The sequence below is a fragment of the Carassius auratus genome, chromosome 50, assembly GCF_003368295.1.
Source record: "Carassius auratus strain Wakin chromosome 50, ASM336829v1, whole genome shotgun sequence".
NCBI classification, from domain to species: domain Eukaryota; kingdom Metazoa; phylum Chordata; class Actinopteri; order Cypriniformes; family Cyprinidae; genus Carassius; species Carassius auratus.
Genome location: NC_039292.1, coordinates 12,259,892 through 12,273,523, shown reverse-complemented (window position 1 = coordinate 12,273,523; position 13,632 = coordinate 12,259,892). Strand labels below are relative to the sequence as shown.

General features: G+C 39.8%; 1 protein-coding gene across 2 annotated transcripts in view; it reads right to left on the bottom strand.

The window, feature by feature from the left end:
• Positions 1-133: 133 nt before the first annotated feature.
• LOC113067030 (transmembrane protein 266-like) overlaps positions 134-13,632 on the bottom strand; it is a 53,659-nt gene continuing 40,160 nt past the window's right edge. For both annotated transcript variants that reach the window (XM_026239227.1, XM_026239228.1), the window contains 6 exons: positions 12,555-12,611; positions 11,892-12,030; positions 10,618-10,733; positions 7,926-8,103; positions 5,895-5,957; positions 134-3,098 (listed from right to left, as the gene is read on the bottom strand). In XM_026239227.1, the coding sequence (XP_026095012.1) occupies positions 2,452-3,098; positions 5,895-5,957; positions 7,926-8,103; positions 10,618-10,733; positions 11,892-12,030; positions 12,555-12,611 (1,200 nt within the window). In that variant the 3' untranslated portion in view covers positions 134-2,451. The remainder of the gene's footprint in view (positions 3,099-5,894; positions 5,958-7,925; positions 8,104-10,617; positions 10,734-11,891; positions 12,031-12,554; positions 12,612-13,632) is intronic.

Sequence of the window (13,632 nt, the reverse complement as noted above, 5' to 3'; positions counted from 1 at the left end):
TGTGCATTTTTTGTCTCAAATGACCAGTTTTAGGCACATTATCACATTCTGCATACTTGAAAACCAATTCTAAACATACACATCCTTTCAAATACAACAAACCTGACACTACAACAAAAATGACACTGGATATCTGAAGTTACCAACTTTTAATTGCTTGACAATCTCTCCCATTGTCAGTTTGTAAAATCCCTTGTTGATAACAGGATTCATTTGCCTTAGTCGGAAAGCAGAAAGATCTTTTCAAAGGCTCATGCTATTGGGATGGGGGTTCAGGTTAAGGGTTATGACAACATTCTAACCATGAGTTCGCATAAAAATCTTCTAATACTGTATACCTGAAATGTTCGCCTATCGTTTGCTCTCCATGTTTTAAAAATACTTGAGTTTAGCACTTTTTTTTTCTCTCGCATAGAATTTGAATACAAACATCAGCAATGTAAGAAAGGCAAAGGTAAGAAATTTGGCTGAATCACACAGCTTGACACATTTGAACATGGATCAAATGTAACCCTGCAGCATTGGGGGAGAAGGACTGTACATTGTGTGTCAGTTACATTTCGTACAAATAAACAAATTCGACAAATAAAAACGCCCTCCGATGCCACCCTGAAAGAGAACACGTGATAAGTCTTCCAGCCGCACTCAGATATTGGTCTACCGTCTAAAAGAGTGCGTCTTTGCTGGTTTCATACACCACTCGCCCAACAGACACACTGAAATTCCTGAAGGATCTTCCAATGATGGCTCCCAATGTACCTCTACCTGACTTCTTGGAAGGTTGTGCAATTTTGGCAGGAGTGACACAGTTCAAGTGCTCTTGCAGAGACAGAGAAAGAGAAAAATGTGCATCTGTAAGGAGGAACGTTGCATGAGGTGAGTAGCAGAGAGCGTTGTCCTCATGTCACTTCATGTGCCCCATTTTGAGAACATGAAACCTGGGAGTGGGTATCATAGTGCTGTGCTGACACACAGAGAAAGACAGATTGGCTGTGTCCGAAACAACGTAATAACGGCCCAATCACTGGAGTTTTTGAATGAAGGTAAACCGTAAGGCAGGGTTCCTCAGATCTGACCCTGGAGTGCTACTGCCTTGAAAAGTTCAGCTCAGACCTTGATCAAACTTAACTCCCAGTACTTTTCGAGTCATTCTGGAGACCTTATTTAGCCTGTCTTTGATTAGATTTGGAGTTAAACTTTGGAGGGCAGTGGGCCTCCATGGCTGGATTCGAGGAACCGTGCCCTAAGGTTTTAGACGGGCTTTCAAAACCCTTTAACTTCAGACGTGTTGATTCCCATCTGTATCTCTGTAGATAATTACTGTTTTCAACTGCCCATCAGACACTTTTTAAGTAACCACTGGACCACATACACAGGGTTGTGGGATATCATAGACGGGGAATGATATGTCCAATGTTTTAGTGGGATTTGGAGGCATTTCAGTAGTAGGGGGTGCACCGGATAGTGAACTAGTTATGTTGTAGTCGACACGTTGGATGCACACCGACAGTACACATTTTGGATGTCTTAATCTAACTGATCTATTTCAGGAGTTGCGGTCTCTGTTAATAAGCTGAGTAGTTCAATCACATGTGCTCGATTAGGAAGAGTTCAAAAATGTCTACTGTACTTACAGGAACAGGGTTGAGGGAACACTGGGGTTGTCCAATCCAGCTCATGGAGAGGCACCTTCCTGTAGAGTCTGTCAGAAACTTAAAGCTGGAATACAACTGTTATCTATGCCTAGAATTTTTTGCTTCAATATAGAGTTGGGGGGAGTGGATGTTAGTGCCAACAGTCAGAACCAGTCTCTAGATCTTGGAGGCTGGTTGAGTGTGGCTGGAATTTCACAGAAAATATTTTTGTCTTTATTGGCAAATTTTTTTTTTTTAGCTTTAGAACATGATTGCATCCAGTTGGAAGATATCAGACTTGTTTAATAGTTTGAGCCGAATTTTCATTTGGCATGCGTATTTTGTCAACAAAGCATGTTTCTATGAAAGTCTGGTAGTGTGATCCTCAGTTGTTAAGAGTATTTTTTTCTCTCGAACCATTCCAGCATTGTGATTTTGCACCATTTTTAACAAGAGAATCAACACAAATCTGGGAAGTTTTGCCTTCACATTGGATTTAGCTCCAACCCTTATCAGACACGCTTTAATCAACCACCGAAGGTGTTCTGGATTACTTGAAAACTACAAGAAGGTCTGTTGGAGCAGATTTGGACCAGGAAGTTGGCTCTCCAGAACAAGTCACACTTTTTCAGTAGAGAACGTTCCACACACATTAGACTCAGATATGCCCTGATGCCTTCCTACCTCCGGATACTGCAAGCAATGTCAACAGTTTTTATATTTCGGACACAGCCAGTAAGTAAGCGATATAGAAAGAGAGGCCAAGAGAGAGGCTGCTTCAGCTGGTGTTGGTGGTCACCGTCCCAAACGTCATGCTCTATGTGTCCGTTATATGGCTGAGTGGAGCATCTGCCGGCTCCATAAGCCTGTACTTCTCCTCCAGAGATGGCTCAGTCCCCTGCAGGTGGATAAGTGGCTTGGTCTGGAATACCCCCAGACGTTCCTGGTTTCTCTTGTTGTAAATGTTCACCCTGTGTTGCAGTTCCGGGCTGGCCTTTACCGACCCTGCCGGACTGGGCAATTTAAGGTTGACCGGGTCCACCCTGCCTTTTTGCGCAAGGCAGGAGTCCTCAGACAGGGAAGAGAGTAGTTCTTTGACCACCGCGCTGGGGTCGTGGACACCCGGTTGTGTGCCCAGGGTCAGAGGGCTGCAGTATGGAGGAGGGCAGCAGCGTTGGCCGCTGTAGTCGGAGGTGGACGCCTCCCGTACGGTAGAGCTGCAGTCAGTCGTGGAGCCCAGCGTGTGGCTGCTGACGCTGTGCTGCCGGGCTGTGAAGCTGCAGCTGGACCGGGACATGGTCGTGCTGGATGCTTCACTTACAGAGCTGCCCGTGCGCTCCTGGCCACTGCCCGGGCCGTCAGCACTGACGAGGGAAGGCGGCAACTGGTTGGGGTTGGTGGGAAGGTGGACATCGATGGCTGCTGTGGTTATGATACATGCACCAGGGTTGGGTACCCCAATGTCTGTGTATAACAGATGGTGAAACTTAGTGAATGAGGGCCATCCTAAATATTTAAACATTAATAACAGTGGTCAACTGATACATTAGCCAGACCTTTTAACATTCAAGTGATTGGTGTATTCGACTGAACAATGTGTAAACTTCAGACCGGTTTTGTTGATTGTCAAGGGAATTTCAAGCAGGGTTATTATGGATGACTAAAACCAAAACTAAATTTAAAGCCAAAAACAAACTTAAAATAAAAATAAACCAAATATATATATATATATAAAAAAAACATTTTCTATTTCAGCTAGTTATTATATTATTATACAGCTATTTAGTGTAACTTGACAACTAAAAGTGAAATAAAAATGAATAAAAACTAGACCTATAAAATAATGACTAACACAACAAATTTCTTAAAACTAAATTGAAAACGGAAAATATTCAAATAAAAACGGATTCAAAATATTCATACAAATGAATGATAATGGTATCTCAATTATACTAAACACTGATTTCAGGTAAATATTGAACAAATATTTAATTTATTCTATATCTCATTTGCCAATGTTTTTTAAAATAACATATTTGCATACTCCAAAATATTAAATTATATATGTGACCCTGGAGCACAAAATATTTCTCAACACGCCGGGGTATATTTTTAGCAATATCCAAAAAAACATTGTATGGGTCAAAATTATCAATTTTTCTTTTATGCCAAAAATCATTAGGATATTAAGTAAAGATCATGTTCCATGAAGATATTTTATAAATCTCCTACTTTAAATATATCAAAACTTAATTTCTGATTAGTAATATGCATTGCTAAGAATTAATTTGGACAACTTTAAAGGCGATTTTCTCAGTATTTAAATTTTTTTGCACCCTCAGATTCCAGATTTTCAAATAGTTGTATCTCAGACAAATATCGTCCGATCCTAATAAATATATGATATATAAATCTCCATTTGGAAAAATTGACACTTAAGACTGTTTTTTTGGTCCAGGGTCACATATGCTGTATCTTTCAACAATTTATGACCCATGATCCACCTTGCCATCTTAAAATTGTCATCTGCCGAGAAACTAGTATCAGTAAACCAATAATTTGGATGCATATGCATAGATTAATCTTAACATATACAGTATTGTTCAAAATAATAGCAGTACAATGTGACTAACCAGAATAATCAAGGTTTTTAGTATATTTTCTATTGCTACGTGGCAAACAAGTTACCAGTAGGTTCAGTAGATTGTCAGAAAACAAACAAGACCCAGCATTCATGATATGCACGCTCTTAAGGCTGTGCAATTGGGCAATTAGTTGAAAGGGGTGTGTTCAAAAAAATAGCAGTGTCTACCTTTGACTGTACAAACTCAAAACTATTTTGTACAAACATTTTTTTTTTCTGGGATTTAGCAATCCTGTGAATCACTAAACTAATATTTAGTTGTATGACCACAGTTTTTTAAAACTGCTTGACATCTGTGTGGCATGGAGTCAACCAACTTGTGGCACCTCTCAGCTGTTATTCCACTCCATGATTCTTTAACAACATTCCACAATTCATTCACATTTCTTGGTTTTGCTTCAGAAACAGCATTTTTGATATCACCCCACAAGTTCTCAATTGGATTAAGGTCTGGAGATTGGGCTGGCCACTCCATAACATTAATTTTGTTGGTTTGGAACCAAGACTTTGCCCGTTTACTAGTGTGTTTTGGGTCATTGTCTTGTTGAAACAACCATTTCAAGGGCATGTCCTCTTCAGCATAGGGCAACATGACCTCTTCAAGTATTTTAACATATGCAAACTGATCCATGATCCCTGGTATGCGATAAATAGGCCCAACACCATAGTAGGAGAAACATGCCCATATCATGATGCTTGCACCTCCATGCTTCACTGTCTTCACTGTGTACTGTGGCTTGAATTCAGAGTTTGGGGGTCGTCTCACAAACTGCCTGTGGCCCTTGGACCCAAAAATAACAATTTTCCTCTCATCAGTCCACAAAATGTTCCTCCATTTCTCTTTAGGCCAGTTGATGTGTTCTTTGGCAAATTGTAACCTCTTCTGCACATGCCTTTTTTTTAACAGAGGGACTTTGCGGGGGATTCTTGAAAATAGATTAGCTTCACACAGACGTCTTCTAACTGTCACAGTACTTACAGGTAACTCCAGACTGTCTTTGATCATCCTGGAGGTGATCATTGGCTGAGCCTTTGCCATTCTGGTTTTTCTTCTATCCATTTTGATGGTTGTCTTCCGTTTTCTTCCACGTCTCTCTGGTTTTGCTCTCCATTTTAAGGCATTGGAGATCATTTTAGCTGAACAGCCTATCATTTTTTGCACCTCTTTATAGGTTTTCCCCTCTCTAATCAACTTTTTAATCAAAGTACGCTGTTCTTCTGAACAATGTCTTGAACGACCCATTTTCCTCAGCTTTCAAATGCATGTTCAACAAGTGTTGGCTTCATCCTTAAATAGGGGCCACCTGATTCACACCTGTTTCTTCACAAAATTGATGACCTCAGTGATTGAATGCCACACTGCTATTTTTTTGAACACACCCCTTTCAACTAATTCAACTAATTGCCCAATTGCACAGCCTTAAGAGCGTGCATATCATGAATGCTGGGTCTCATTTGTTTTCTGAGAATCTACTGAACCTACTGGTAACTTGTTTGCCTCGTAGCAATAAAAAAATATACGAAAAACCTTGATTATTCTGGTTAGTCACATTGTACTGCTATTATTTTGAACAATACTGTATGTATATATATCAACACAAAAAGTAATTACTTACCGCTACTTGGCTCACTGTAATACTGACTGATGTAGTTATTCATATCATCCTGAACGACACTCTCTGGAAAAAAACATAAAAACAAAAACAAATGTCAGTCACACATTTAGTGACCCCAAACCAAAAAACCAAGAAACAACTTTTTTTTTTTCTTTTAACAAAAAAACTAAATAGAATCCAGATGCTTAGAAATCTAAGATTTGAAAGCTTTTCTGATCACTGCTTTATACTGGGGAAACGTTTAAGAGTCACTATAGTGAAGCGTGCTACAGTGTAAGCAATGCATTAACGTTCTGGTTCTGGCCATCCTTCTCCTGAGCCAAAAAGAGGCTGTCTGACTCTCGTGGCTGTGACTGTAGATGCAGCGGAGGTCATCGGCTGGGTACAAGGTCTTACGATCTGTCTGGCAGAGCGAGGACTCGACTGCACTCTAAGTGCCATCCACACATCTCCGGAGACCAGACCCCACTCACTGCGCCTTTTTAAATTCATTTCACTCTTTTAAATATTCATCAATGGAGGCTCGGGGGGAGATGGGCAGCCGACTAAAACACCAGGAAGACAATCAGAGCCAAATATAAATAACACATGAGGAGGAAGACGACCACACACACATTTTCAAAGAAAGAGTCAATGTGAAACCCTTATTTATTTTTTTAATTAATACATAGAACTTTCTAGATTTTGTAAGCATTGCTTTTGGTAGAATACCGTAGTTGGTATTGCTTGGGGTCATGTAATGTGCCCCACAAAGATCATCTAGAATAACTAAAATACATGTGCGAGCTCTGAAGTCTTTCCTCATGTCCTGCACCGGGAATAAATCATTATCTGTGCCTTGTTTTCTGGCAGAAAGCCAAACATCCTTAAAACACAAGATCAATTTAACTGGGAAGCATAATGTTTTCATAGAAAATGTCTTCAGTTAAGTTTATTTTTCTAACCTCATTGGCAGTTTTTGTTTCCAGTTCTAAAATGTGACAAAATGTTACATTTATTTTTTTTTAAACGAAACCACGTTCATCTTTGCTCTGCTGGCTTTGTGTTTCACGCTGTCCAAAATAAAACACTATTTATTTTGGGTGTCTCCGAGGAATCCGGTTTCTGACACTAAGCAGACTTTGAGAGCGATGATTCAGCACGATCATGTCCCGCAGTAAATTCTCCCCCGAACCAGAGCGGAGATAAAAGAGCCCTCGCTCGGGCTGAACTCTGACAGGTAGTGCCCTCAACTTCAAAAAGCAACTCTTTCGAAAATGAGATCACTCAGCAGCTCTTATATTTTCTGCATCTTTGTCTTCGGTGCTTAAATGCATCTAACTCCCGTGTGTTATATGTGTCTTTGAGGTGTCAAATATAAAATATGGCCACTAAGATACAAGCCCTCGGGCGAGCGTCGCTCTGTCTCCTCTGCTCCGCTCTTCAGTCTCCAGGGGTCGGCCTGCGCTTTGACAGCGTTTCTGTCCATGTGTCATTTAGAGGAAAAAGCCACAGGCTGGCTCCGGGTGTCCACATTTCCCACAATCCTCTAGGGGATGAAGTGTGGCTTGTATGTGGACCGTTTAGGGGTTTTTCAGGTTAAAGGAACAGATGTTTGTGCCATAGTTGAATACTCTTTCAGGAGGAACAAGAGCAGAACAGCTGTACCCCTGTCAAACAGATCCCAATGTGACCTGACGTGTGGGGAACATTCTAGCGCTCTGTTATAATGGGATATCATACGATCTGTCACAGTAAACACTGAAGGGATGTTGTGTCTGGGTTGATTTAAGACTCGGAGGAGAAGCAGCACCTCTGAATCACTAAACTGGAGCCACTTGATGTTCTCATTCATTTCCTTTTACACACAAGAAGCGTCCAAAATTCTTGATAGGCCACTGGTGGGTAAACGAAATGGAGAAAAATGACCAATTATAATTTTTTTTATTACTGGCCCGGAAACTGTATGAATATGTACACCTGGTGGTTTGTAAGATACAGTTAACACAATGGATCTGGGCTGGTTGTTAACTGTAGGACAGGTCTGGGTACCTGGAGGAGGTCTGGGCTCTCTGGGGTTGTCAGATCCAGGGGGTCCCAGGCCGTCTATTTCCTGGAAGCTGCTGCTCTGTTTGCCCCACACATGGTGGATCTGCATAGCGGCCTCACGCTCAGCAGCCAGATCCAAATCCTGCTGCGCCAGGTGAGCCCTCAGCTGCCGGATCTCAAACTGCCCGAGACAAGAAGACCCACACACACTGATGTACTGACTGCACTGATAGTGCCCTCCCTTTTGTCAGCTTTCAAATTTGTCAATAGCTTTGCCCATGCATTACACATTTTTACAGTATTTTCCGGACTATAAGTCACACTTTTATTCATAGTTTGGCTGGTCCTGCGACTTATAGTCAAGTGCGACTTATTTATCAAAATTACTTTGACATGAACCAAGAGCTAAGGGAAAACATTACCGTCTACAGCCACAAGAGGGCGCTCTGTGCTGCTCAGTGCTCCTGTAGTCTACACTGAAGACATAGAGCGCCCTCTCGCGGCTGGAGACGGTAATGTTTTCTCTTGGCTCTAAATAAATGCGACTTATAGTCCAGTGTGACTTATGTTTTTTTCCTCACCATGACTTATTTTTGGACTGATGCAACTTATACTCAGATCGACTTATAGTCTGCAAAATACGGTAATTAAAATAATAATAATTATAATAATAATCGAAATAAATAAACAGTACATTTTTGAATGTCAACATTTTAAAATAATATTTATGTGTAATTTAATTTGTTGTCATTATGAGCTCTTACATAGAATGTTTTGTCAAGAAACCCTACTAAACCGAAAGTCTTTCAATGAAAACAAGGAGATCTAACCTTTTATTCAAAGGCAATCTTTGATGATTAGTGTAGAATCTTTTATTTATTTTGTTTCTAATCTTTTATTTTATTATTTTTTTGTTTAAATTATATTAAGAACTCCAGATTATTTTTTAATTAATTATTTAATTGAATTATTAAAAAATAAAAAATAAAAAATAAATAAAACATACTTATTTGTTATAACTTATAGCTCTTAAATTATAACATAATTCTAGCTGTTATTCTAATTTTGACTAAAGTTATTGCCATTTAGGTCATCAAACAATTACTGGCAGCATTACAAATCATTATCTATAATTAATATCATAAACACACTGAAATAGATCTCCTTGCTATGTTGCAACTCCAATAATATGCTTTATTTGTTGAATCAATGTCCACACACTGGACATAATCAATGAGCTCGACTGTTCTCAGGGTCTCAGATCAGTTCCCATCAGGCATTTCAAGACATTTCTATCAGTCTTATCGGGGAAGAACAACAGAAACACATCTAGGGTGAATTGTGTATTTCAGTGGCGTGCATTGATCCCTGTCTGTGTTATCTGTCTGGAGGGCCGAGACGGGCTGGACGGGTCACGTGACTGTTTTATGTAATACGCTGGGCTGGATTGCAGCTTGAAACGTGAGCTTGCATCATCCGCAGAGACCCGATCAGAAATGAAGCATGAGCTTGGTGCGGTTCAAATTATTGGGGATATTCAGGATGCACTGTGCTGCTGAGACACAATTACATACATAAGAGTCTGTGGACATCAGGAGAATTTAATTCTGGAGCCAAATAAACAGAAGTGTTTTAAATTATTATTTTTTCAGCTGACTCTAAAATGGCTAAATAAACTGATACAATCTGATCAATAAAAAAACGAAGAATGATTACAGGCGCTGTGTTACTGAGCAGATGAATTAAAGTGGAATCTGATTGTGTGTCAGAGTGCTGCCCTCTGCTGGACAAAACACAGTGCGACATGATTATGCAATTATGGAAAAACATTTGGAAAGGGGAGAAAATGATAAAGAAGATAAAACAATTATTCACTCAAAAACTGCAAATTTACCCTCAGGGCATCCAAATGTAGATGAGTTTGTTTCTTAATCGGAACAGATTTAGAGAAATCTATCATTCCCTCACTTGCTCCCCAATGGATCCTCTGCAGTGAATGGGTGCCGTCAGACTGAGAGTCCACTTTACAATGTCATTCAAAGTGAAAAGTTGCGTGTTTGTAAGAAACAAATTCGACTGTTTTCATAAAAAAAAAAAAAATTAATCCAAACCACAGCAAACCACCGTTATCCATTTAATTTTATAAATTCAATTTGAAAGGAAGAATTTAGATGTAACCAGTCACTAGAAATGTTTGAGTTGGAGAGGTTTTTATTTTTTACAGTGTAATAATATCCTGCTGTCCTCTCACATTCAAATCCACCAACATCTTTTCACTTGTAAACGGCGCTTGATTTGGGCATATTTCTCTCCCGAACTTTTTCACTGAAGAATGCAATATTATGGACAGTGGACACATTTATCAAAAATATCTTTATGAAGAATTTATTAGTTGCAAACATGCAGCTGTTCGCTTAGCAAGACATGAACTGATGGACTGGAGTGGTGTGGATTACTGTGATGTTTTTATCAGCTGTTTGACTCTCATTCTGCACCCATTCACTGCAGAGGATCCACTGGTGAACAAGTGATGCAATGCTACATTTCTCTTAATGTCATGAAGAAACAAACTCATCTTAATCTCGGATGACCTGAGGGTGAGTACATTTTTATTTTTGGGTGAACTATTCCTTTAACGCAAAGCCAAAGCTGCTGTCAAGGTAAGTGTCACTGGCACAAGACTCTGGTGACTCACGGCCTGTTCCTGACAGATCTGTGTGAGTCTCTCCAGCTGTTCCTCCCTCACAGCTTTGGTCTTCTCATACTGCTGGATCTCCAGCTCCATCTCCACCTTCACCTGGAGCACATACGCTACAGAAGACAAACAAAACAGCCCAGTAAAGTCGATCGATCAAATACACACATCCTGTCTGAGCAGAGATTGGGGTTGGTAAGATTGTTTTCTGTTTTTGAAAGAGGTCTCTTGCTAACATCACCTCCATCCACATCTAAGAACAGAGCAAATGTGTGTCTCATATCATATTAATAAAGCCATATCCACATGACCTTCTTATCATCCACTCGCTCTCCATATCAATTAGACTCTTTCACACTGGTACCATCTGCTGACAGAACTCCCAGCATGCTTTGCTGCGTTGCAATGTGTTACTCAGTCCCACAACATTCTCCATAAGTTTCGGTTTCAGGATTATTATATATTAAATTAAATATTCATTTGTATCTATATTTAAGTGTATTTAAATGATCAGCTTCTTTTACGTCCCGCTGGGCACATCATGGTCCATCCACAGGGTGGCGTAAAAACTGGACCCTACTCGCCGTGAGACTGGAGCTCGTGAATGTTAATCGGTCAGCATGTCTGTCCATATCAGCTTGTATTAAACACTGTGTAAGGTGCAACGACCGCATTTAGCTGTCTTTGCTTTTTTTGCCGACTCAAATGTAAATCTTCAGGCATATGAACAAACACACACACGAAAAGATGCGCAAATCTCACAACTTGCACATCATAAACCACGAAGGATAAGGAGAAGATAAGATATTTGTGCAAACAAACATGCAGAACGCACCAAAACTCAGAAACAAAGCGATATACATGTACATCGTAATAGAAAATTCAAGCACTTTCTATTAAAATATTATAACTGTACATTTTAATTATAAAAAAATTAGAAAAACTATTAATTGCAATTCACATTTTACTAAACAGATAAAGCTTTAAGTTAAAATAGTTTACTACTGTATCTTTAAAATTGCATGTGTTTTTTTGCCTTTATTTTATATATAATGCTGAAGAAATGATGATCTGGCAACTCACTACTATATATATATATATATTTATATATATATATATATATAGCAATTGTAACTCATTATTTACTAAATTACATTTCTATATAGCTTTCTTTTTATTTCAAATGACCAAAAACAATTTTTAGTAGATTTAACAATAACAGCCCTGCTTGTATTTATCATGACTGGTGTGTTGCTGTGTGTAAAGCAGCTCACCGTCAATGATTCTCTTGACTCTCCAGATGCGGAGGGTGATGATGAGGCTGATGGCGTCCCAGGGGCTGCTGGGGCCGTTGGCCACCGTTGAGGCCACCATTGGGGCCAGAGAGAGTACAATCACAGCACCGTCAAATACCTGAATAACACGACATCAACAACTAAATACCATCATATGCCTTTCATCCAGTAACATGTAGAAGTGTATATTACTTTGAGCTGTTGCAAACCAGGTAATGATCAACTGTAGATACTTCATAACATGCCATACTAACTATACATTTATTTAATACATATGAAAGAAATTTAAAATGTATGTATTATTTTACAAATTATGGAAGCCGGTTTCCTCAAAAATAAAAGAAGAAAAAAAAAAAACAGCCATTTTTTCCATTCCATAAGAGTGTGTGTGTGCACCTTCAAATAATCAGTAAATGCTTTTTAAGAACATTCATATCAGGCAGCAACATGTATTATGCAAATGAGTGGGCAGGGTCAATAAAACTGAACAGCCAATCAGAGTGCAGTCAGACATGGATCCTCTCCTGCTCAGGCAACGATGTGACATTGAGAGTGTGTCACTGCGCCAGAGACACTCATCCTTCACGAAGTTACAAGGGCTCGTCTCTTCCCTCTACTGATGGGACCCCGGGGAGCTCTCACCTCAACTTTGTTCTCTATATAATCCCAAATCCCGAGCACCACAATCCTGAACACAGTCTGGGAGAGGAAGAGAAAGACAGGGAAGAGAGAGCATATAAGTGAAAAAAATCCCATAGAAAGAAAGAAACAGAAAAGAAGCAGAATAATGAAAATCACTGATCAGATTTGGCATCGCATTCTAGGAAATCATCCACAAGAAAACAACAGAGTGTGTTTAATGAAAGGCAAGAGAGAAGCCTTGGGCAAAAAAAGAAACCCAGTCAAACATTACTCTTCCAGCGCCCCATGAACAGCGAACGTAAATAATGAGCTTGCAGGGAAATGTGTATGTAGGGTAATTCAGAAGTGATATCGAGATGTGGCAGCAACAGAATTCACCTCCATCTGGTGGAGAAATAACCTCTGCGAAACCCATTTCCAGGGCGAATCATTTCTTCTTTCATCTCGTCTCAGAACGCAGCTCATAAGTTATCAGTGACCTGCAATATGTATTCATAAACTCGCAAGCGGGGCGAGATCTCATCGAAACACTCAGAGGGTACGCTGTTTTAGTGACTGCTGACTCAGGTGGCACACGCTAGTCTTTTTATCGCTTTCTATCCCTACTTCACTCTCTTTTCCTCTCTAAAACATGTGACGCTGAAACTTTCAGGCCTTCCCGTCTCTTGAGCCTTTATCGATGAGCAAAATGCAAGTAGAAGGAAATAAATGCAAGTCTGCGTTAAAAGAGCCAGCGACATGCAACTGGATCTGAAGAAATGGCAATCAACAGAAGTCAGCACGTGTCAGGACACACACACACACACTTTTACATCATGATGGTCCCAGACTCAGCATGTCAGTCGTTTTAGTGGCCTGTGACCTTTAAAGGGGTCATATGATGCGATTTCAATTTTTCCTTTCTCTTTGGAGTGTTACAAGCTCTTGGTGAATAAAGACGATCTGTAAAGTTGCAAAGACTTAAGTCTTGAATCCAAAGAGATATTCTTTATCAAAGTTAAGAGTCTCCATGCCCTCCTAAATCAGCTCATTCTAGCACACTCCCACATGTCTACATCACGATGTGGGAAGATTGGCA